The 25,937-nt window shown below is 48.7% G+C and overlaps 1 protein-coding gene across 3 annotated transcripts in view; it reads right to left on the reverse strand.

Annotated features, from left to right (window-relative positions):
- The window catches only part of helz (helicase with zinc finger), a 52,117-nt gene that overhangs the window by 20,854 nt on the left and 5,326 nt on the right, over positions 1-25,937 (reverse strand). For 2 of the 3 annotated variants that reach the window (XM_031893984.1, NM_001127124.1), the window contains 18 exon segments: positions 18,888-19,115; positions 18,714-18,750; positions 15,834-15,958; positions 15,170-15,226; positions 14,726-14,777; positions 14,186-14,261; positions 13,760-13,958; positions 13,541-13,648; positions 12,879-13,176; positions 12,290-12,557; positions 10,740-11,073; positions 10,168-10,298; positions 9,011-9,190; positions 8,743-8,844; positions 8,385-8,563; positions 7,677-7,795; positions 610-755; positions 34-181 (listed from right to left, as the gene is read on the reverse strand). In XM_031893984.1, coding sequence (XP_031749844.1) covers positions 34-181; positions 610-755; positions 7,677-7,795; positions 8,385-8,563; positions 8,743-8,844; positions 9,011-9,190; positions 10,168-10,298; positions 10,740-11,073; positions 12,290-12,557; positions 12,879-13,176; positions 13,541-13,648; positions 13,760-13,958; positions 14,186-14,261; positions 14,726-14,777; positions 15,170-15,226; positions 15,834-15,958; positions 18,714-18,750; positions 18,888-19,097 — 2,769 coding nt within the window. In that variant the 5' untranslated portion in view covers positions 19,098-19,115. 3 annotated transcript variants of the gene reach the window in all.

A 25,937-nucleotide genomic window follows, 5' to 3' on the forward strand; every position in this document is an offset into this window, starting at 1 on the left:
TCGGCACAGAATGGGCAATAGTTGGGCGAGTACCTCTGCGTTATTGTAGAAAGCAGTGCTGTTCTTCTCCTGTACATCCTCCCCACGTGCTGTGAAGAAGGTGAGGGGGTAGAAGTCTTTGTGAGCCGGTTGCTTGCCACTGGCCATCAGTTTGCCCTCGTAGAACAGCTCGGAGGTATAACTGTGGGGAGCGAGCGAGAACAAAAATAGTCACACAATGTACAGGGCACTTTACTGACTAGGGGCTTCCCCCACCTGTGCCATTGGGCTTCAGTTCCCCAGGGCCTGGCACCCTGGCCTTCCCCAGGGCCTGGCACCCTGGCCTTCCCCAGGGCCTGGCACCCTGGCCTTCCCCAGGGCCTGGCAGCCTGGCCTTCCCCAGGGCCTGGCAGCCTGGCCTTCCCCAGGGCCTGGCAGCCTGGCCTTCCCCAGGGCCTGGCAGCCTGGCCTTCCCCAGGGCCTGGCAGCCTGGCCTTCCCCAGGGCCTGGCAGCCTGGCCTTCCCCAACGCCCGGCACCCTGGCCTTCCCCAACGCCTGGCACCCTGGCCTTTCCCAGAGCCTGGCACCCTGGTAAGCAGCTTGGGAATCAGGTATCATGTAGCACTTACTTAATGATGGCTTCATGGGAGCGGTAATTCTCACACAGCAGAATGCGGCAGGGAAAGTCTACAGGGTACAGTTCATAGAGACGATCAAGTAATGAGACGTGCAGGTTCCTCTCTCTGGCAAACTCGCTGTAGACAAAGGGGCTGAGCTGCAACAGAGACAATTGTGTGCCATTAAATGAGTGCTGCACTCTAAAGCCGGCCATACGGGCCACACTGGCATGGTTATGATCTGATCACTCTGGCCTCTCTGCTGGGACAGTCTTTGCCCCTGTATAAACATTGCTCTAAGGCTGATCAACAGCTCCATCTAGTGGCAAGAGAAGTACATTACAGGTGACAAGCAGCAATATTCATGGTTACTTGCTGGGCACGGTATAAAGGTTAATTAGTTGGCAAATATATGGCAAAGGTATTTGGCCTTGTTAAGTGCCAAATGGGATTCTTATAGCTGTGTGATGGCTCCAGATAGCAGGATAATTAACCACTCATTATTGGTTCCTATTCTGAGCAACTTTGCAATTGGTCTTCATTATTTTTTTTTTTTTTTTTATAGTTTTTTGTTTTTTTTATTTCTACATCTTTCCAGCTTTCCAAATTTTATTTTTTTATAATTACTGATATCTTAAATTCCTTTTCTTTCAATTAGTCCCTCTCCTATTCATACTCCAGCCTATTTAAACCGCTGCCTTTTCACTATGGTAAACATGATCCTAGCAACCAGACAGCTGCTGAAATTCCAAACTGAAGGTGATGAACAAAAAGCTAAATAACTGAAAAACCAAAGACCAATTACAAACTGTCTCAGAATTTCAGTGTCTATGTCATACTAAAAAAGGGATTTCTTACTTACCGTAAAATCCTTTTCTCTCTAGTCCTATGGGGGACACAGGAACCATGGGGTTAAATCCCCTCCCATCAGGAGGCAGGACACTTTTACAGAGCTGAATGCTCCTCCTCCTCCTCCCCTATATAATGCCCTTCTCCCACCAGGCACTCAGTTATGTAACAAGAACCGAGCAAAATGCTAACTAAAACGTAACCGTTAAACTTGGCTGAGAAGAACAAGATCATCTCCCTTGTTTTCTGGGAAGGGAGGTCCTGTGTCCCCCATAGGACTAGAGAGAAAAGGATTTTACGGTAAGTAAGAAATCCCTTTTTCTCTTACGTCCTGGGGGACACAGGAACCATGGGGACATACCAAAGAGTCCCCTAACAGGGAGGGAGAAAACAGATAACTCAGGTATTACTAAGGTAACTTAGTTTATGATACTACCGCTTGTAGTACCTTACGTCCAAATGCCGCCTGAGCGGAGGCAAAGGTATCAAACCTATAGAACTTTGTAAATGTATGTGCAGAGGACCAGGTTGCTGCCCTGCACAACTGTTCAGCTGATGCCATGTTCCTACACGCCCATGAGGTACTGATTGCTCTTGTAGAATGGGCTGTAATTCTAAATGGAGGTGGTCTTTGTAGGGAAATGTATGCCTGACGTACCGCTTCCTTAATCCATCTGGTTATCGTGGCCTTAGACGCTGGTAGTCCTTTTCTGCTGCCAGATGGGATGACAAACAGTGATTTTGATTTGCGGAAATGAGCCGTGCGATCCACATACGTATGTAAGGCTCTTACCACATCCAGATTGTGTAGTCTGGCTTCTTTTTCGTTCTTAGGAGAAGAACAGAATGAAGGAATCACTATTTCCTCGTTCAAATGAAACGATGATACCACCTTTGGTAAAAATGAAGGCATCGTTCTCAATACTGCCTTCTCCTCGTGAAATATCAAGTATGGAGATTCGCAAGATAATGCATTGAGTTCCGAAACTCTGCGAGCTGAAGAAATCGCTAACAAGAATACGACCTTCCATGTGAGCCATCTTAGCTCCACTATAGGTAATGGCTCAAATGAAGAATTTATTAGGGCCGAAAGAACCGCATTGAGGTCCCAAGGAGGAACTGGCGATCTCACTGGTGGCGCAATATGAGCTACCCCCTGTAGAAATGTTCTTACATCTTCCTGTAGCGCGAGTCGCGATTGTAGAAGAATAGAAAGAGCCGACACCTGGACCTTAAGAGTACCTAGGCTTAAGCCCTTTTTCAAACCATCCTGCAGGAATTGAAGAACCATGGGAACTCTTGCACCTTGGTAAGAGAGGTTCCTGTCAAAACACCATTCCATGAACAGCTTCCAAATCCTGTGGTATGCCTTGGAAGACACCTTCTTCCTGGCTTTAATCATAGTTTGTGCCACTTCAGATGAAAATCCTTTCCTGGTCCAGATTAGTTTCTCAATTTCCATGCCATCAAATTGAACATTCCTGGATTGGGATGTAGAATAGGACCCTGGCGTAGAAGATCTATTCTTTGTGGCAATTTTATTGGTGCTTCCACTGAGAGGTTCATCAGGGTTGTAAACCAAGATCTCCTTGGCCAGTATGGTGCGATGACAATGAACGTACCCTCTTCTTGCCTTATTCTTTTTAGAATACGTGGCAACATCGCTATCGGAGGGAATACATACGCTAGTGAGAATACCCATCTCGCTGTCATGGCATCCGCCTCCTCTGCCAGAGGGTCCCTGGTCTTTGCTATGAATCTGTCTGTCTTTCGGTTGTGACGAGACGCCATGAGGTCCAGGTCTGGCTGACCCCAGCTGGCCGTGATGAGATCGAAGACCTCTCCGTTCAGTTCCCATTCTGTCGGATCCACATAATGTCGACTTAGATAATCCGCCTCCCAGTTTTTTTACGCCTGGTATGTGGACTGCTGAGATTTGATTTATTCTTGTCTCTGCCCAGCGAAATATCTTGCTTATCTCGTTTGCAGCTGCAAGGCTCTTTGTCCCTCCTTGTCTGTTCAGATATGCTACAGCCGTAGCGTTGTCCGACTGGATTCGGATATCTCGGTCTGTCAACTGATTCTCCCAGTGAAGTACTGCTTGGAAGATTGCTCTGATCTCCAGTATATTTATCGGAAGTTTCTTTTCCGATTCTGACCATAGCCCCTGGGCTATCTGTGTCTGGAATGTTGCTCCCCAGCCCGACAGGCTGGCATCCGTCGTTATCACCTGCCATGTTGGTTCCTCTATCGACCGGCCTTGAGACAGATGTGCTGGCATTGTCCACCACTCCAGTGATCTCCATGCCCTGACATCGAGATTGATTCTGTGTGAGAGGCATTCGTGTCTCTTCCATTCTGATATTATGTTTCGTTGAAGTGGTCTGATATGAAACTGCGCGAATCGAACAGCTTCCGTTGAGGATACCATCATTCCCAGCACTTTCATACAGTGGCGAATTGATGGCTTGTGAGTTGTCTGTAGGTCCTGGACCGATGAGATAAGTCTGTGTGTCTTCTCTTCCGGAAGAAGAACCTTTCCCTGAAGGGTATCGAAAAGAAACCCTAGAAAAGGCATCCTCTGGGATGGGACAAGGGACGATTTTTGTCTGTTGATTGTCCATCCGAATTCCTGTAGGGTCTGCATGGTCTTCTCTAGGTCTCTCTCTGCTTGATGCTTTGATCGAGCCTTGACCAAAAGGTCGTCCAAGTATGGAGTGATACACACTCCTTGGACTCGGAGGTGGGCTGCCATTGTAGCCATTATTTTTGTGAATATCCGTGGTGCTGATGAGAGCCCGAAGGGTAAGGCGGTGAACTGAAAGTGCTGACCCTGGAATGCAAACCGAAGATACGCTTGATGAGGTGGGAATATCGGAACATGAAGGTAGGCGTCCTTCATGTCCAGGGATGTTAAGAATTCCCCTGGCTCCATTGCTCGAATAACTGAGCGTACCGATTCCATCTTGAATCGTCGGTAGATGATCCATTTGTTTAGGCGTTTGAGATCGAGAACCGGACGGAATGTCCCGTTCTTTTTTGGTACCACAAATAGGTTTGAATAAAAACCTGTGAATTGATGATCTGGAGGTACTGGAATCACTACGTTGGATTGAATCAGTTCCTCCACCACCGAAAGAAATGCAGACTGTTTTTGAGGATCTCTTGGCACCCTGGACATAAGAAATCTTGTCGGGGGAAGTCGACGGAACTCGAGGTGGTAACCTGATGAAATGGTTTCGGTTACCCAGGGATCTGCTATGTGTCTTGTCCAATTTTCTGCAAAGTATTGTAGTTTTCCCCCTACCGGCAGATCTAGTTGTGATCTGATCTGCCAGTCATGCTGACGATTGTTTGTCATTGGGAGTCTTGTTTGAGGATTTTCTGGATTGCCAGGTTGGCTTGCCCTTTGGGCTGTATCTTCCCTTATGATGAAACTGTCTGGTTGGAGATGAACTCTTGGAGTTACGAAATCCTTGGCCCCGAAAAAACCTCCTCTTTCCTGTTGAGGGGTTGTTTTTGGGCTTTGTTTGGGGTAAGAGTGTACTCTTACCCCCCGTAGCTTGAGAAATAATTTTTTCCAGTTCCTCACCAAATAAACGTGAACCCTTAAAGGGTAGTGAGGTAAGAGATCTTTTAGAGCTCAGGTCCGCAGACCAGAGACGAAGCCATAAGGCGCGGCGTGCCGCGACTGACAGAGCCGAAGAACGCGCCACGGTTTTGAGAACATCTAAGGATGCATCACTCAGGTATGAGCTTGCTTCCTGCATACGTAAGACCGAAGCTTCAATATCCTCTACGGATGCTTCCTCTCGGATCCCCGTGAGGATAAGTTCTGACCATGCCTCTAGGGCTCTACCTACCCATGTCATAGCAATGACGGGGCGAAGAGCTGCCCCCGAGGCAGTATATATAGCTTTAAGGAAACCCTCCAGCTTTTTGTCAGTGGCGTCCTTAAACGCTGAAGCGTCTGGGACTGGAAGAGCAGTGCTCTTGGAAAGCCGAGACACTGGCGCATCTACGACAGGGGGACTACCCCACTTCTCTACCTCCTCCTTAGGTATGGGGTAAAGCTTTGCAAATTTCTTAGTAATCTGAAATTTGTGTTCTGGTGTATTCCATTCTTCCTGAATAATGGCCTGTAATTGCTCATGTACTGGAAAGGAAATGGAATGACTGGTAGCCCTGCGGAATAGCCCTTTGGACTGTTTGGATGTTGGCGTAGGTTCCTCGACCTTAAGCACCTCCATTACGGCGGTGATTAGGTCGTCTACCTTGTTGGAATGGTCTGTTGTGACTGAAGGATCCTCTCCCTCAGATGCTGAGGGTGAGAGTTCCCCGTCGCTGAGTGGTTCCTCCTCAGAATCTGAGGAAGACCCTAGTGTGTTGAGTGAGTCGCTAGCTACTGTAGCTTTGCGTTTGAGTTGTCTCCTGGGAGTGCCCGGAGAGGAGAGTTTTTCTAGAACCTTGTCTAGAGATGTAGCCAAAAGGGGTATCCCTTGTAAGGCTGACAGTGATTGGGACAGAGATATGGCCCATGCTGGCGCAGCAGGGTTACCCGTGATCACAGATGCGGATGGACCCGGAGGGTCCGCAGGCATGCTTTCCCTTATAACCTGTGTCATGGGTGAATCCAATGTGGGAGCTGAGGCATCCGCCGTTTTAGCAGTGTTACAGGACATACAGACTGGGTCCTTCTGCCCAGCCTTAAATTTTGTCTTGCATTGCGTGCATGCTAAGAACAATACCTGAGAGTTCTGTTTATCCCCCCTGAGAAACAGAGAGTCACTCCTTCCCTCAGCCATCTTTAATATAATGTAATAATCCCTCCTAGTACCCTAGTACCTGGTGTGGATATGAGCAGTACAGTGAGGAGAATGAGGAGTCAGCCCGTAATGGCGTGCTGCAGTAGAGAAGGACTTGATGCGTCCTTCTCCTTCTGTGTCCTTGGCGCCAATGAGCAGTTTGCGGCACTGTCTCGGGTTAGCTGCGTACCTCGCGACGTTAACCCGGAAGTACCGCCCTCTGCTTCCGGATGTCACTCCCGTGATGCGCGCGTCTGGTGAGTGCGTGCGCAACATTGGCGCGAATGTTCCCCGTGTTACTGCTCGGTTACCCCCCTTTTGCCATAGTTTACCAATTTTGGACCGCGGTCCTGTGGTTCATCCCGGCACTTGTGTTCCCCACATAGGGAAGGGAGGGCTGTGCGGGTGGCGCGTACCTTCCTTATTGGGGGTTTCCCTTGGCGGCCTTGCTGCCGTGGTGGGAATTAACTGGGGGAGGTTAGAGGGAACCTCACACTCCCCCCTTGGGTACTACGGGCCCGTTCTCACAGATCCTGGTCCTGTCCGGGACTGCCTGTGGTAAGTATCCCGCGTTGGGGGCTGACACGGTGAGCCCAGCAAGCTGTCTCAGGTCATGCCCCTGGTGCTGAGGCTAATCCCCAAGCCGACGTTTTCCTTGTGTTGGGCCTACTAAAGGCCTTTGTCGAACCTCCTGATTTTGCGAGGACACTTAAAAAACTGAGTGCCTGGTGGGAGAAGGGCATTATATAGGGGAGGAGGAGGAGGAGCATTCAGCTCTGTAAAAGTGTCCTGCCTCCTGATGGGAGGGGATTTAACCCCATGGTTCCTGTGTCCCCCAGGACGTAAGAGAAAGTTCATTTAAACTTTAATATTCAGTTGCATGAAACGCGACAGGGTTCTTATAACAGTGTAAAGTTACTTCTGCGTCGCTCTGTGATAGGGGAAGCACAGTGGGAGGGCCACCAATGAAACTCTTCCTTCTTGTGTGTGTGTGTGTATGTATAACTTTATTTATAAAGCGCCACAAGGGTACACAGCGCTGTACAGTCTTACGATATACAGAATTACACACAGGGAGGACAAGTGTTATAATAAATAAGTATAAATACACAGGGAGTAAGTGCCATGTGGTATGAGACACAGTAGGAAGGAGGTCCCTGCCCCGCAGAGCTTACAGACTAAGTGGTTGGGTAACATACAGGCACAAATTGGAAGTGGCACTAGGTATGGGCATTTGCCCTTAAGTGCAGGACTGGGCCCAGAGCAGCGCTCATCTAATATAATGGAAGAATGCCACCCAGTGGATGCCACGCACAGACAGGCAGGTTAATGACACTGGCACCCTGCAGGGGTGAATGGGAGACAGAAGAGGATGCCAGGGTAAATGGGGAGAAGGTTAAAGGAGCCAATGGGCTCAGCCCTTACCTGCATGTGGTCTCCGGCCAGGACAATTCTTGTACTTTTGGATGCCAATGCCAGGGGCATAATGGTTTCACACTCCATGGCTTGTGCCGCTTCATCTAAGAGGATGTGTGTGAAGAACCCTGGGGATTGAGAGAGAATCCTCAGCTGGTGCCGTGCTCATGGGTAACAGGGTAACCCACCCCCCATAATGCCATAAACAGCAGGAAAATGAAAGCGGCTGACAAAGAAAGAGATTTACAAACACAAGTGAGCCCCCCAGCTTGTCTGATTCTCTGGGTTAGGCTTACCCTCTGTCCCACGGGGACAGGCCCCGCTTCAGGACTTCCTGCCCTGCTGTAAATTGACCCCATCAGCTGTGAAAAAGTTTAAAAGTCCCTGTGTACTGCCAGGCAGATCCCTGTGTGGAACCGAAGCTCACTGAGCATAAAATATGTCAAATAATGTGCCTTCTTATTGGCTACATCTGGGCACTAAGTCATGAGCGGCTGGGTTCCCCTACCAATGGCGTTCCTCTAAAATGGGGAGTGGTTTATTGGAGGTGTTTCCCCCAAAATTGGGCGTGGTTTAAACAATTTGCCACAGCGCTTTGCGCACTGCTATTTGTTCCCGGATTTCATTTGGTCACCTTACTCTGGATGCCATCACTATGGGGATCTCAAAATCCAGAATCTTTTACACCCATAATTCCTTGCCAGGGTGCTCACTTACCAGGTTCTAGATCCAGCTGGCACAGGTACTGAGATGTGCTCAGTGTAACCACCACCACCCGGTGTTGCAGAATATCCTCCTTCTGGGGCATCTGAAAGACGGAATGGGTGCTGGATATCAGACAGTACTGGTGAACCACAGGGTGGACGGTCTTCACCCAGCGATTTCGGAAATATACCCTGGGGAGGAAGAGGATGGTTAGAAACCCATATTGTGCCAGGCACTGGCTGCCAGGGGCTTGGTGGGTCATAAGGAGCTGCTTGGAGCAACTCCCTCCTGGGTACACTCAGTGGGTCCCCTGACTCCCCCGGAAAGGAGCTTTTGTTCCCATTCTATATGACAAACACCGGGCACGCACCTGAGTGGTCTGGCTTGGGGGTTCCCTGTTTCAACATAAGGGTGCAAGTAATCCTTGATGTAGAGGTCGGCAGCACTGTTGGAGTGGGTGCAGATCAGAACCCTGCAAGGAGAGAAAAGGAAAATAAACCCAGAGTTCTGAGAGCAGCCAATTAGATGAGGACAATAATAGGCAGAGAGGAGTCAGCTCCACGCCTTCCACTCACAAAGAAATGGACCCAAAGGGGCCTCCAGGCAATGTCTGGGCAACAGGACCCCATCTTGCTTACCTGGTCTCTTGCTGTTTGAGGATGTGCTTTACGGCCTGGGCCAGCGTGAAGGTTTTGCCGGTCCCGTATGGCCCGATAATGAGGATAGGAGGGAGTTGCACTGAGAGGGGGGTAGTGATGGCCAAGATGGCTTCCTTCTGCTTCGCGTTTAGTCGCGGGTCCAACAGCTCATCCCACTGCCTATAAATAAATATTTATACTCAATGCTAGATACTGCATCCAGTGTATAGGGAGAGTCCGTTATATACAGATTGGGATATACTGGGAGATTCCCACACAATGCCAGGGGCCAATCACAGACAAGATACAGTATATAGGGAGAGTCAGTCATATACTGGGATGGGGGGAGGATGACCCTAGATGGGAAAGGAGGGGTTACAGTTTGGGTAAGGGAACTCCCCCTAGATGGGAGGATAGGGTAAGAGTCTGGGTAAGGGAACTCCCCCTAGATGGGAGGATAGGGTTAGAGTCTGGGTAAGGGAACTCCCCCTAGATGGGAGGATGGGATTAGAGTCTGGGTAAGGGAACTCCCCCTAGATGGGAGGATGGGGTTAGAGTCTGGGTAAGGGAACTGACCCTAGATGGGAGGATGGGGCTAGAGTCTGGGTAAGGGAACTCCCCCTAGATGGGAGGATGGGGTTAGAGTCTGGGTAAGGGAACTCCCCCTAGATGGGAGGATGGGGTTAGAGTCTGGCCAAGGGAACTGACCCTAGATGGGAGGATGGGGTTAGAGTCTGGGTAAGGGAACTCCCCCTAGATGGGAGGATGGGGTTAGAGTCTGGGTAAGGGAACTCCCCCTAGATGGGAGGATGGGCTTAGAGTCTGGGTAAGGGAACTGACCCTAGATGGGAGGATGGGGTTAGAGTCTGGGTAAGGGAACTCCCCCTAGATGGGAGGATGGGCTTAGAGTCTGGGTAAGGGAACTGACCCTAGATGGGAGGATGGGGTTAGAGTCTGGGTAAGGGAACTCCCACTAGATGGGAGGATGGGGTTAAGAGTCTGGGCAAGGGAACTGACCCTAGATGGGATAATGACCCTGGATAAGAAAGGTGGGGTTAGAGTTTGGGAAAGGGAATTCTTCTAGGAAAGCTGTGCCAGTGACCTTACCTTATCCCCCACCCATAATGTGCTGCTAAAGGGTAGGCCCCAGTGAATACCTGTTGGGACTCCATGGTATGGGCGGGGTCATGCTGAGATCTGGAAACAGGATGCTGTTGTCCTTCACTCTGTCCAAGGCGTAGTGCATTTCACAGAGGGGCAGCCTGTTCAGCTGGAACTGAAGCTCAACCTACAAAGGAAGCAGATTCGGCCATTACTGGGCATCGGGGGCACCGGCATCTCTGCCATTCATGGGGCAATACACACTGTAAGGCACGGTGAGAGGGTCCCATTATTAGAGGAAAGAGGCTACTGAACAAACTCAGATAAGGAATTATGGTATCTAGATTTGCTTTTTTACTTCTGACCATGGGAAAGAGAACAGCCCAGGAGCAGGAAGTACAGAGAATCAGAGCTCTGTACCTGGGTAAGTACTGGGGGGAGACTGGATTCACTTACCCAGGGGGGAGGTTCCTGCCTGACCATGGGAAAGAGAGCAGCCCAGAAGCAGGGAATAAGAGTTCTATATATGGGTAGACGTAGTGGTTTGGACTCTACTAAAGGAAAGTGGGTGGAGCTATTGCAAAGGAAACCCATGTTTAATGGTAACTGTCAGGATTACACACTCCACCTGCATCTCCCGGTCAGGCTTGAGCTTGAGTTCGTCACAGCAGTCCTTGCATATTCTCAGGAAGATATAGTCCTTGGTTTTCTCCTCAATAACCGCCTCGTAAACCTTCTCTTTGGTGCCCTGGCTCTGAACCGACCTCTCCTTAGTGACAGGCAGAACATACACAGCGTTCACTTTGGTCATCACCAGCCTCCCGGCCAAAGTGTCTTCAGAAAGTGTCTCAGTGAGTTTAAAGCGTCCAAAGAGCTGTCCGTTCTGGGCGTATTTTGCACCCCCACTTACGCCCGTCAGCATGAAGCTCGCTACCAGCTGTAGCTGCACCTTGATATTGAACCTGGGGGGGCGACAACACCAATAAGAGCACAGTATGTTCCAACATTACCAGCTGCACAGATTGGGGAGAACCTTGGGAGTTGTTACACAAAGATGCAATATAAAGGGAGGAAACAATATCTGCCCTAGTGCATTCTTTCTGTCCCCTTCTGGGGGCACATTCAGATGCATAGGGGCGCATACAGTGTGACTATTTGCCCCATCACTCTAACTATACAAACATGTTGGTGCAAACCGAGACCCTGCATCATAAACCAACACCCCCAATTGCAGCCCCAAAACTGAGTGACTGAGTGCCTGGTGTAGGTCTGTATTTCTGCTTTTGGCCGACCCTGCAGCAAGGATCCCCACATTAAACATCAGGGTTCTAGGTTAGTTCTAGGTACTAATGTGGCCTCTGTGCCATACTAGTGAGTATTATGCTCTCAGCTCTTTCCTCAGGGGCCACAATGGCACAGGGCTACTAGAGAGACAAAAGGATTCAGAGTTGCCATAAACCTTATAAAATATCTTGTCTGGAAATTGTTTTGTTCTTTTTTTCCCCTTTTACTCAGACTCCTTCTCTTGTCCACCCCCACAGCACTTAATAGGGTGGTCCATTAAGTACCCTATATCATGTGAAATACTCTTAGTAAAGACTACCTGTGTAAGGGCAGCATCTCCCCTGGGCAAAAGGGTGATAATAAGCTTCTGCTAGTCCCACCTTCTGCTTAGAAAGGACATAGCGTGATGCTCAGAATATACATCAAGGAGCAGGGGTAATTGGGCAACTCACTCTGCCAGATCATGGGAAGGGGGCAGCGTTAAGGTGGCCAGGCAGAGTGAGATTTACTTGTTTAGCAAGGTCACCAAACAATGGCAGGCATAATTGCCATTGGACCAAGGACTGCATCAACAAGCCAATAAGGTCCCTGATCCGACAGAAAATCCAAGCTCTGCCAATTTAAGGCCAGATATCGGTCGGGTAGGCCCATTGGTGGTTCCCATACACGGCAGATAAACTGCTGAATCGGTCTGAAGGACCCCAATCGGCAGTTGAAATCTGCCCCTGTATGGGCACCTTACAAGCAGGTAGTTAAGAAACAAAAACAAATGAAAAGCTTTTTTATGAAATAAAGTCACTTTTCTTTCCTTCGTTAAAGGGTTTATTATCCCCTTTAGATGCAAGAATGGGGGGGCACATGTATGGGAGAGCAGCGTGACAGCAAGAGACTTACTTGCTAACCTCCTTGTACTGTGCAATCTCCTCGATGTAGAGCAAGTCATGCAAGCGAGCCTGATAGTTGCACTTGGTCAGGGATTTGTCCAGGACAGACTGTGTAAACAGCTGGTCAGCGGAGAGGGGGATTTGGTATCGGCTGAGCAGGCTCCTTTCCATTTCAGTAGTTTCATTGGGTTCAAACTCGACAATGGTCTTGGACATGGAATCCCAGCGCTTGGCGGTTGTTAGCAGCTGCTGCCGAGCGTGCATCAAGTATTCGAGGTCTGCGTGGTGGGAGGAGACAACTGTAAGTCATCTGAATCATACTTTAATTGGGACAATCCATTACATTTAGAATGTAAGCTCTGTTGATAATAATGTAATAATTAGATGCCAGTAGGACTGCAGGACCCCGAGCTAGAGTCACAGGCAGTCCCTACAGGAATGCAGGCTACTCCATCACACTAATTTGGGCGACAATAGCAAATAGACAGAAGTAGATAAATGAAGGGAAGAGAGGACTCTGGGAATAGCCAGAGGTTAATAGGTTATACAATGAACCTATCAGCACAGTCAGCTGAATTGACAGAATTACTTTCAGTTACCTTCAGTGGATGCGGCATCTACCATTATTCTCTGCATAAGAACCGGCTCTGCACCAAAGTCGAACACAACCGTTTGCCGGAAAGTTCCAAAGATCTCGGTAGTAAACGCTATGACTACTTTGTATATGCAGTGGTCCATGCCGTTCTGTGCCATGTTTCCTCCTACCCATTCCTGGCAGCTTTCCGGGACTTCCTGGGATACTTGAGAGTTGCTGTCTCCGGCAGCTATTGCAACGATACTGAAATGAGGTCTGTGTGCGTCGTAGAGGAGCGCCACCCGCTGGAGGGGTCGTGCCGGCTGCAGAATAGAATAGGTCACAGTGTTTAGGTCAGTGACAACTTGTTGCTCCCCAACCTCTTGGATGTTGCTCTCAGTGCCCCCACACCAGGTAGTTATTTCTGAATTCCTGACTTGGGGGCAAGTTTTGGTTGAATAAAAACAAGATTTACTACCACATAAAGCCCCTGTAAGCTGATAGGGTGCATAGAGGCTGCCTAATAGCCAATCTTAGCCCTTATTTGGCTCCTCCATGAACCTTTATGGTGCTTGTGTTGCTCTCCAACATTTGACTGTGGCTCACGTGCAAGAAAGGTTGGGGACCCCTGGTTTAAGTTGCCAGATTGCACTTTATCCAGCCAATGCCACCCTGCCTGGTACATACCTTACAAGTGAGAAGGAAGGTCCAAGTTTGATGTGATTTTTTGGTGGTGACAGTGACAGAAAGGTCGGGGCTGTACTCCACGTGGACTCCATCCGCACACTCGCTGAGCTGGGGAAATAAGGAAGCACGTGGTTATTACTGTGGCATCCGCTTGGTCAGGAATAACCCCAGACCCCCCCATTTCTTAGATCCATGACAAGCTGAAGACATGGCTCTTACCACTTTCTCTGGCGACAAGGAGTTCATCCATTTCTCTATCAAGCTTTCCATGTAGCTGCCAGAAAACTGGGTGTTTTCCTTCTGCTGCTTGAGTCGGATGAGGCGCGAAGCGTAGCGTTTCTGCCATTCCTCCAGCTCTTCCTGGGAGTGCGCGGAAGTGCACTGTGCTCCGTACCTGCAAATCCCCTGCTCCAGGAACCTGTCAATAGAAGGGTATTCTGAGAGTTGTAGTTCACCAAAAAAAAGGCACGTTCTACTTTTATTGCAGACTAATGTAACCGAATGATTTAGTCGTAGAGCCTAGGGGAAGGTTTGGGTCCCAGAAGAGCAGCGCTGGAGATGCCCTCAGGTATAATATCATCAGGATATTGTACCAAACATCAGACATCCCCAGGGCAAACACGTACAAATCAATAGCTGCCATACCTCTTACATAGTGTGTATTCCTCGCTGCTCGTAACGCCACGGGGAGGGGGGCGAAACTGCCATCCGTCGTGAGACCCTGCGGGAAGAAGTATCAATGTGAATCAGCTGCCATGACTAAGAAATAGAATTAAACAATGATATGGGGCCCAAGCTATTAAGCTACAGTTAACAGCACACACGGAGCTTTTGGTGGTGGCTGCCAAACTGTAGGGCTGGTCCCCCTGGGGTGGTACCAAAGCAGTGGCGGGGTGGCTGAGCCTTCAGGGAAATTAGCGTGGGATTTAGAGAGAAAGCCTATTTGCTCCCCTAGAGAAACCTAAAAGACCACCTTAAAAGTGAAATTAGGATGAGCCCTAGGATGCAGTTTTATTTGCTGCCCCAGATAGCCATGAACTAAGCCTGAATGGCTGATACCCCAATGCTTTCTGGATGCGGAATGTAAGCACATGTCATACCAGTGGGGAGGTAAGCCCCCACTTATCCCAATAACTGGTGCACCAACATTACCCCCATCATAGATAGTAAAGCTGCAGTTTGTACCATCTTCCAGATCATCACCATGGTAACTGGACCGGACTGTGTTACTGACAGTCTGAAAAGGAAAGAGAGAAAGTTTTACCCTCCTGTGCTCCAATGCCAAGCATATTATGCCCCGGTAATACTGGCATTCTAGGGAACCGATAAGGCGTCCTTCCCAAATATCCATGCCAGTTTTTCTGTGTAAAAGGCAGCAACTGCTGGTGGCAACTTTGGAATTTTATGTCCCATGAGGCACAGTGAGCCCAGGCTGTGAGCCTTGTTTGCTAGACCACTGGCAAGAAGCACTCAGGGCACCCTCAGAGCACAAGGTGCACATACAGAAGGCTTTCTGTGCACAACCCTCGCAGGGTACAACTGTATAATTCTGGCCCCTTCACGTGGCACAGACTTGCCCAGTTGGAAGTGATCAGCACCATGGATACAACAGGAATCTGATTAACTCACCTCAATTTCAGCCAGGAGGATTTTCAGCCGAGTCAGGTCCTTGGTTACCAATCCATTCTGGGGAAAGAAAAATGTTCAGATGAGCACACAAAAACTTTTACTCTCCCTTCTAGTAGTGATGTGCAAGGGCTGGCACAAATACCCTGGGACCCATGTGCGGGCCGGCACAAATACCCTGGGACCCATGTGCGGGCCGGCACAAATACCCTGGGACCCATGTGCGGGCCGGCACAAATACCCTGGGACCCATGTGCGGGCCGGCACAAATACCCTGGGACCCATGTGCGGGCCGGCACAAATACCCTGGGACCCATGTGCGGGCCGGCACAAATACCCTGGGACCCATGTGCGGGCCGGCACAAATACCCTGGGACCCATGTGCGGGCCGGCACAAATACCCTGGGACCCATGTGCGGGCCGGCACAAATACCCTGGGACCCATGTGCGGGCCGGCACAAATACCCTGGGACCCATGTGCGGGCCGGCACAAATACCCTGGGACCCATGTGCGGGCCGGCACAAACACCCTGGGACCCATGTGCGGGCCGGCACAAATACCCTGGGACCCATGTGCGGGCCGGCACAAACACCCTGGGACCCATGTGCGGGCCGGCACAAACACCCTGGGACCCATGTGCGGGCCGGCACAAAGGTGGGGCCTTACCAGAGTCTCTCCTGCCAGGCATTTGGACAGAACACTAGACACAGCCTGCAGCTTCCCTTCCAGGTGCAAAGAGCACAGCACTGCATGAACCGAGCTATCCAGCCGGGTGCGACCTGGCCCCAGAACTGCAAGGGAACAGACACAATGGGGGTAAAAGCAGAGAAACACACACCTGTGGGCTCACAGAGCAGGACAAGGAGGAAAAGGATAGAGCTGCATTTATGCTAGGGGTACAAGGCAGGGCACGGTGCAAGAACAGAAACTGACCCCCTGCTGTGAGCTTTAGACATGGGGGAAGTTTTGTGGCTAATGGATAGAGAATAAAGCCTGGGTGTAACCCTGTCCCTTTCCCTAACTAGAACCTGGGTGTAACCCTGTCCCTTTCCCTAACTAGAACCTGGGTGTAACTCTGCCCCTTTCCCTAACTAGAACCTGGGTGTAACCCTGTCCCTTTCCCTAACTAGAACCTGGGTGTAACCCTGTCCCTTTCCCTAACTAGAACCTGGGTGTAACACTGTCCCTTTCCCTAACTAGAACCTGGGTGTAACTCTGTCCCTTTCCCTAACTAGAACCTGGGTGTAACCCTGTCCCTTTCCCTAACTAGAACCTGGGTGTAACCCTGACTCACTAACTACACTAATTTGATACATTAGTTGGACATTTCTTATCTTTGGAGCAGCTGAGCAGAATCTCTGGGTCTCATTAAACACAGCTGATATAATTGATACAATCCTTAATAACTGAGGCTGCTGGGAAATGTACCAAGTAATGTAGGAAAGTGTAACAGTTCTGCAGTGTGTGCCCCCCCCCAGGTACTGAGCTGTGAGAGACCCCCGAGTGAGAGGAACATTCAAGTTTAAACTTCAATTTTATAAAAACAGTCAGAAATATAAAATAAAACGCAAATGGCAAAGTTGTTATTCATTTGTTTGTAAGGTAGGCAAGAATTCTGCAGATCTGACCCAGTGCATGTGGGCTGTGGGGATAGTATAGATAATATACGTCCCTGCCAGTATCTGACCCAGTGTATGTGGGCTGTGGGGATAGTATAGATAATATACGTCCCTGCCAGTATCTGACCCAGTGTATGTGGGCTGTGGGATAGTATAGATAATATACGTCCCTGCCAGTATCTGACCCAGTGTATGTGGGCTGTGGGGATAGTATAGATAATATACGTCCCTGCCAGTATCTGACCCAGTGTATGTGGGCTGTGGGGATAGTATAGATAATATACGTCCCTGCCAGTATCTGACCCAGTGTATGTGGGCTGTGGGGATAGTATAGATAATATACGTCCCTGCCAGTATCTGACCCAGTGTATGTGGGGATAGTATAGATAATATACGTCCCTGCCAGTATCTGACCCAGTGTATGTGGGCTGTGGGGATAGTATAGATAATATACGTCCCTGCCAGTATCTGACCCAGTGTATGTGGCTGTGGGATAGTATAGATAATATACGTCCCTGCCAGTATCTGACCCAGTGTATGTGGGGGATAGTATAGATAATATACGTCACTGCCAGTATCTGACCCAGTGTATGTGGGCTGTGGGGATAGTATAGATAATATACGTCCCTGCCAGTATCTGACCCAGTGTATGTGGGCTGTGGGGATAGTATAGATAATATACGTCACTGCCAGTATCTGACCCAGTGTATGTGGGGATAGTATAGATAATATACGTCCCTGCCAGTATCTGACCCAGTGTATGTGGGGATAGTATAGATAATATACGTCCCTGCCAGTATCTGACCCAGTGTATGTGGGCTGTGGGGATAGTATAGATAATATACGTCCCTGCCAGTATCTGACCCAGTGTATGTGGGGATAGTATAGATAATATACGTCCCTGCCAGTATCTGACCCAGTGTATGTGGGCTGTGGGGATAGTATAGATAATATACGTCCCTGCCAGTATCTGACCCAGTGTATGTGGGGATAGTATAGATAATATACGTCACTGCCAGTATCTGACCCAGTGTATGTGGGCTGTGGGGATAGTATAGATAATATACGTCACTGCCAGTATCTGACCCAGTGTATGTGGGCTGTGGGATAGATAATATACGTCCCTGCCAGTATCTGACCCAGTGTATGAGGGCTGTGGGGATAGTATAGATAATATACGTCCCTGCCAGTATCTGACCCAGTGTATGTGGGCTGTGGGGATAGTATAGATAATATACGTCCCTGCCAGTATCTGACCCAGTGTATGTGGGCTGTGGGGATAGTATAGATAATATACATCCCTGCCAGTATCTGACCCAGTGTATGTGGGGATAGTATAGATAATATACGTCCCTGCCAGTATCTGACCCAGTGTATGTGGGGATAGTATAGATAATATACGTCACTGCCAGTATCTGACCCAGTGTATGTGGGCTGTGGGGATAGATAATATACGTCCCTGCCAGTATCTGACCCAGTGTATGTGGGCTGTGGGGATAGTATAGATAATATACGTCCCTGCCAGTATCTGACCCAGTGTATGTGGGCTGTGGGATAGTATAGATAATATACGTCACTGCCAGTATCTGACCAGTGTATTTTGGGATAGTATAGATAATATACGTCCCTGCCAGTATCTGACCCAGTGTATGTGGGCTGTGGGGATAGTATAGATAATATACGTCCCTGCCAGTATCTGACCCAGTGTATGTGGGGATAGTATAGATAATATACGTCACTGCCAGTATCTGACCCAGTGTATGTGGGCTGTGGGGATAGATAATATACGTCCCTGCCAGTATCTGACCCAGTGTATGTGGGCTGTGGGGATAGATAATATATGTCCCTGCCAGTATCTGGGCCGTTGGAAGAAGCGCCAGTCAGTACTAAGCCAGAGATGAGGAGGAGGCGCCATAGTGGCACTTACCATGCCTGCAGTCTTCATCTGCTTGATCATAGTTTTTCTACAAAGAAGACAAAGGCCATTAGCGGGGGCATGGGCAGGGCAGGGCACAGGTTGGGTGGGGGGGATAATTGTGCCTCCATTACAAAGCATTAGAATGTGCCATGGGTGCGGGCACCCCTATACCCCAGAACTCACCAGCTGCAGGAAGGAGGCGATTCTGTACAGAAGGCTCTCAGTCTGGATCCGGCTGAGTTCCGGCTGGGTGGGTGGGTTGGTGGGAGCAGCTTTGCAGGGGCCCAGGGCCCGCAGGGGCTCAGAGCACAGAGACACCACCGCTTCATACTCCTGCCGCCTGAGGGATTCACATGCTTGTTCACAGAAATTCTCCAATCTTCTGTCTGCCATGACTTAGAGACAGGAATCCTGCACAGGAGAGAGCCAATCAGGTCTCAGCCGTGGGCCTTAAACCTCCCCCCACCACCCCCAGGGCATTACCCAACATGATCCTTCTCAGCACCCATCTGGGTACATTAGCTCCCCACCTAGATCATTACCCAGTATGCACTGCTTCCCTTGCTCAATCCATATGTCTCCCACCTTCTCAGCACCCATCTGGGTACATTAGCTCCCCACCTAGATCATTACCCAGCATGCACTGCTTCCCTTGCTCAATCCATATGTCTCCCACCTTCTCAGCACCCATCTAGGTACATTAGCTCCCCACCTAGATCATTACCCAGCATGCACTGCTTCCCTTGCTCAATCCATATGTCTCCCACCTTCTCAGCACCCATCTGGGTACATTAGCTCCCCACCTAGATCATTACCCAGCATGCACTGCTTCCCTTGCTCAATCCATATGTCTCCCACCTTCTCAGCACCCATCTAGGTACATTAGCTCCCCACCTAGATCATTACCCAGCATGCACTGCTTCCCTTGCTCAATCCATATGTCTCCCACCTTCTCAGCACCCATCTGGGTACATTAGCTCCCCACCTAGATCATTACCCAGCATGCACTGCTTCCCTTGCTCAATCCATATGTCTCCCACCTTCTCAGCACCCATCTGGGTACATTAGCTCCCCACTTAGATCATTACCCAGCATGCACTGCTTCCCTTGCTAAATCCATATGTCTCCCACCTTCTCAGCACCCATCTAGGTACATTAGCTCCCCACCTAGATCATTACCCAGCATGCACTGCTTCCCTTGCTCAATCCATATGTCTCCCACCTTCTCAGCACCCATCTGGGTACATTAGCTCCCCACCTAGATCATTACCCAGCATGCACTGCTTCCCTTGCTCAATCCATATGTCTCCCACCTTCTCAGCACCCATCTAGGTACATTAGCTCCCCACCTAGATCATTACCCAGCATGCACTGCTTCCCTTGCTCAATCCATATGTCTCCCACCTTCTCAGCACCCATCTGGGTACATTAGCTCCCCACCTAGATCATTACCCAGCATGCACTGCTTCCCTTGCTCAATCCATATGTCTCCCACCTTCTCAGCACCCATCTGGGTACATTAGCTCCCCACTTAGATCATTACCCAGCATGCACTGCTTCCCTTGCTAAATCCATATGTCTCCCACCTTCTCAGCACCCATCTAGGTACATTAGCTCCCCACCTAGATCATTACCCAGCATGCACTGCTTCCCTTGCTCAATCCATAGACCTCAAACCTTCTCAGCACCTATCTGGGTACATCAAGGCCCTCACCTAGCTCAGCACCCAATGCTTCCCCATATAAGACCAAACGCTCTCATTTCAAGTCTCAGCACAACAACCACTTCACCTAAGCAATTACCCAGCATGCTCCCTGATGTCACCCATATTCCTCAAACTTTCTCATAACCCATCTGGGTACATCAACTCCCCCACCTCGAGCATAACCCAGCATGCACTGCTTTTCTGACATCATCTATAGGCTTCAAACCTCATCATCACAATTCATCACACTCTCAGCAAAATCACTACCCAACATGCACTGCTTCCCTGGCGTCACCCATAGGCCTCAGGCCCCCTCATCATGTCAGGGTATATCACCTAGTCAATTACCCGAGGAAAACTATGCCCCCAGAATCAATACTCAACCAACATATAGTTTATATTATGGGAAGTGACCTATTAAAGAATCTCACCAAGCTGGAATATATATATATATCAGTAAATACTGCCCTTTTACATCCTTTCCCTTGAGCCGCCATTTAGTGATGGGCTGTGCGCTCCCTCAGAGATCAGCTGACAGGAAGTAATACAGCTGTGTGCTCCCTCAGAGATCAGCTGGCAGGAAGTAATACAGCTGTGTGCTCCCTCAGAGATCAGCTAAAAGGAAGTAAAACAGCTCTAATTGTAACAGGAAGTAACTAGGAGCAAAAGACAGAACTCTGTGCACTGATTGGCTAATGGGGCCTAGCATGTATGTGTGCCTTGGCTTGTTTGTGTGCACTGTGAATCATGTGATCCTTTTTTTAAATGGTTTATTTAGATGACGCAGGGTTTTACACATGAGCTGGCAATATATTTTTATAGAGACCTACATTGTTTGGGGTATAGTTTCCCTTTAAAGGAGTAAAATATAGATAGTATAGACAATATAATATAAAATAATAAATAAAGATAAGATGCACAACCTGACCGCATCCGGAAATCTTACCCCACCGGGTACATGCTCTCTTGCAGGTAACCCACAGGTACCCAACGCACTGCAGGACTCTAACATGGACCCCTACACCCAGAGCATTACCCAGCATGCACTGCTTCCCTAGCATCACCCATTGGCCTAAAAGCCTTGTTGTGCCAAGTCTGGGTACATAGCCACCCCTGCCCCTAGGGCATTACCCATCATACTTTATCCAAAGGCCTCAAACCCCTTCATCACATGTCAAGGTATATCCACCTCTCGCCTACTGAATTACCCAGCATGCACTGCTTCCCTAGCATCACCCATTGGCCTAAAGCCTTGTTGTGCCAAGCCTGGGTACATAGCCACCCCTGCCCCTAGGGCATTACCCATCATACTTTATCCACAGGCCTCAAACCCCTTCATCACATGTCAAGGTATATCCACCTCTCGCCTACTGAATTACCCAGCATGCACTGCTTCCCTAGCATCACCCATTGGCCTTAAGCCTTGTTGTGCCAAGCCTGGGTACATAGCCACCCCTGCCCCTAGGGCATTACCCATCATACTTTATCCAAAGGCCTCAAACCCCTTCATCACATGTCAGGGTACATCCACCCCTCACCTACTGAATTACCCAGCATGCACTGTTTCTCTGGTACCACCCATCACAAGTCGGGGTACATGTCATGTCTGGGAAGCTGAACCCCACCGCAAGCATTACCCAACATCATCAGAGAAACAAACACAGCCAATCAGTGAGTCCAACACAAGCCAACAATGCTCTCTGAGGGGCACCTCTACACTGGGGCTTTAGGTGTAGCTAAAGGGGCAATTCTACTTCACCCAAGTGGATAACACAAGGGCAAAACCACTGATTAAAGGGAAACTATACCCCAAACAACGTAGGTCTCTATAAAAATATATTGCATAAACAGCTCATATGTAAAACCCTGCTTCATCTAAAAAAAACATTTTAATAAAAATATACTTTTCTAGTACAGGTATGGGACCTGTTATCCAGAATGCTTGAGACCCAGGGTTTTCCAGATAAGGAGTCTTTCCGTAATTCGGATCATCTACTAAAAAAATTATTTAAACAGTAATTAAACCCAATAGAATTGTTTTGGCTCCAATAAGGATTCATAATACCTTAGTTTGGGACATTCTGGATAATGGGTTTCCAGATAAGGGGTCCGATACTTGTAGTATGTGCTATTAGGTAATCCTAAATAGGAAATTACCATTTTAAGAATTAAGGGCCGCCCCCTGGGATCATAGGATTCACAGTGCACACAAACAAGCCAAGGCACACATACATGCTAGGCCCCATCAGCCAATGAATGGGCAGAGTTCTGTATTTTGCTTCCACACTACTTCCTGTTACAGTAAGAGCTGCATCACTTCCTGTCAGCTGATCTCTGAGGGAGCACACAGCTGCACCACTTCCTGTCAGCTGATCTCTGAGGGAGCACACAGCTGTATTACTTCCTGTCAGCAGATCTCTGAGGGAGCACACAGCTGTATTACTTCCTGTCAGCAGATCTCTGAGGGAGCACACAGCTGTATTACTTCCTGTCAGCTGATCTCTGAGGGAGCACACAGCTGTATTACTTCCTGTCAGCGGATCTCTGAGGGAGCGCACAGCTGTATTACTTCCTGTCAGCGGATCTCTGAGGGAGCACACAGCTGTATTACTTCCTGTCAGCTGATCTCTGAGGGAGCACACAGTTGTATTACTTCCTGTCAGCTGATCTCTGAGGGAGCACACAGCTGTATTACTTCCTGTCAGCGGATCTCTGAGGGAGCACACAGCTGTATTACTTCCTGTCAGCTGATCTCTGAGGGAGCACACAGTTGTATTACTTCCTGTCAGCTGATCTCTGAGGGAGCACACAGCTGTATTACTTCCTGTCAGCAGATCTCTGAGGGAGCACACAGCTGCATCACTTCCTGTCAGCGGATCTCTGAGGGAGCACACAGCTGCATCACTTCCTGTCAGCGGATCTCTGAGGGAGCACACAGCTGTATTACTTCCTGTCAGCTGATCTTTGAGGGAGCACACAGCCCATCACTAAATGGCGGCTCAAGGGCAAGGCTGTAGAAGGGCAGTATTTACTGATATATATATTCCAGTTTGGGGAGATTCTTTAATAGGTCACTTCCCATAATATAAACTTTCTGCTTTAGTACTCATTCTGGGGGTATAGTTTTCCTTTAAGCTTCAGTCTAGGCCCAGCAGCTTCCTACACAGTGGGAGGAGAGCAGCCCAGGGCATGTAGAGCACCCCTGTATAACAGTATTAGGGGTACCTCTAGTTGGGCTCATACAATGGTCCCTATTCAATCACCGGCACCCAATACAATCATTTCCCTCACTGCCCAATGAGAGCGACTCCGCACACCTGCAGCTAAACGTAGGGGGGCAGGGTGCAGTAATGGGGCAGAATAAAGGGGTAAACACCCTTACTGGCTCCTTCTTTTCTATAAAGCCCTTTTATTATCTTTTCAGCCCTGGGCATGTCCCAGAATGCCTCTCTCCCATGGCAGGGAACCAACAACAGCTGGCACTCACACACAATAGTGCCCCTCGCCAGTGCCAAATCCCTACCAACATTCCCTTAATGGCTGCCTATGTAACGCAAAGATGGCCTCTGAGACGGGTGAGAGTGGGGGCTTCTCAGGTCCCTGATACTCGCACTCACGGGGCCCAACGATAAGGAACACTAACAATATCCACATCAGCTTAAAGGGGAACTTAAAATGATCTGCTGCTCCAGTGCAGAAGTGAAAGCATTCAGGCAACATACTAACATGCAGGTAGTAACCCAGCCCAGCCTGTGACTTGTGTGACAATATCCATAAATACAAATATACAGAGAGGGAATGTTCTGGGCACACAATAAGCTGTACCCCCATACTGTACTGTCTAAGGGAAACACTATGGCACCCCCTACCCATATGTATAAATACAAATATACAGAGAGGGAATGTTCTGGGCACACAATAAGCTGTACCCCCATACTGTACTGTCTAAGGGAAACACTATGGCACCCCCTACCCATATGTATAAATACAAATATACAGAGAGGGAATGTTCTGGGCACACAATAAGCTGTACCCCCATACTGTACTGTCTAAGGGAAACACTATGGCACCTCCTACCCATATGTATAAATACAAATATACAGAGAGGGAATGTTCTGGGCACACAATAAGCTGTACCCCCATACTGTACTGTCTAAGGGAAACACTATGGCACCTCCTACCCATATGTATAAATACAAATATACAGAGAAGGAATGTTCTGGGCACACAATAAGCTGTACCCCCATACTGTACTGTCTAAGGGAAACACTATGGCACCCCCTACCCATATGTATAAATACAAATATACAGAGAGGGAATGTTCTGGGCACACAATAAGCTGTACCCCCATACTGTACTGTCTAAGGGAAACACTATGGCACCCCCTACCCATATGTATAAATACAAATATACAGAGAGGGAATGTTCTGGGCACACAATAAGCTGTACCCCCATACTGTACTGTCTAAGGGAAACACTATGGCACCTCCTACCCATATGTATAAATACAAATATACAGAGAGGGAATGTTCTGGGCACACAATAAGCTGTACCCCCATACTGTACTGTCTAAGGGAAACACTATGGCACCTCCTACCCATATGTATAAATACAAATATACAGAGAGGGAATGTTCTGGGCACACAATAAGCTGTACCCCCATACTGTACTGTCTAAGGGAAACACTATGGCACCTCCTACCCATATGTATAAATACAAATATACAGAGAGGGAATGTTCTGGGCACACAATAAGCTGTACCCCCATACTGTACTGTCTAAGGGAAACACTATGGCACCTCCTACCCATATGTATAAATACAAATATACAGAGAGGGAATGTTCTGGGCACACAATAAGCTGTACCCCCATACTGTACTGTCTAAGGGAAACACTATGGCACCTCCTACCCATATGTATAAATACAAATATACAGAGAGGGAATGTTCTGGGCACACAATAAGCTGTACCCCCATACTGTACTGTCTAAGGGAAACACTATGGCACCCCCTACCCATATGTATAAATACAAATATACAGAGAAGGAATGTTCTGGGCACACAATAAGCTGTACCCCCATACTGTACTGTCTAAGGGAAACACTATGGCACCTCCTACCCATATGTATAAATACAAATATACAGAGAAGGAATGTTCTGGGCACACAATAAGCTGTACCCCCATACTGTACTGTCTAAGGGAAACACTATGGCACCCCCTACCCATATGTATAAATACAAATATACAGAGAAGGAATGTTCTGGGCACACAATAAGCTGTACCCCCATACTGTACTGTCTAAGGGAAACACTATGGCACCCCCTACCCATATGTATAAATACAAATATACAGAGAAGGAATGTTCTGGGCACACAATAAGCTGTACCCCCATACTGTACTGTCTAAGGGAAACACTATGGCACCCCCTACCCATATGTATAAATACAAATATACAGAGAAGGAATGTTCTGGGCACACAATAAGCTGTACCCCCATACTGTACTGTCTAAGGGAAGCACTATGGCACCC

Source organism: Xenopus tropicalis, chromosome 10 (assembly GCF_000004195.4).
Source record: "Xenopus tropicalis strain Nigerian chromosome 10, UCB_Xtro_10.0, whole genome shotgun sequence".
Classification (NCBI taxonomy): domain Eukaryota; kingdom Metazoa; phylum Chordata; class Amphibia; order Anura; family Pipidae; genus Xenopus; species Xenopus tropicalis.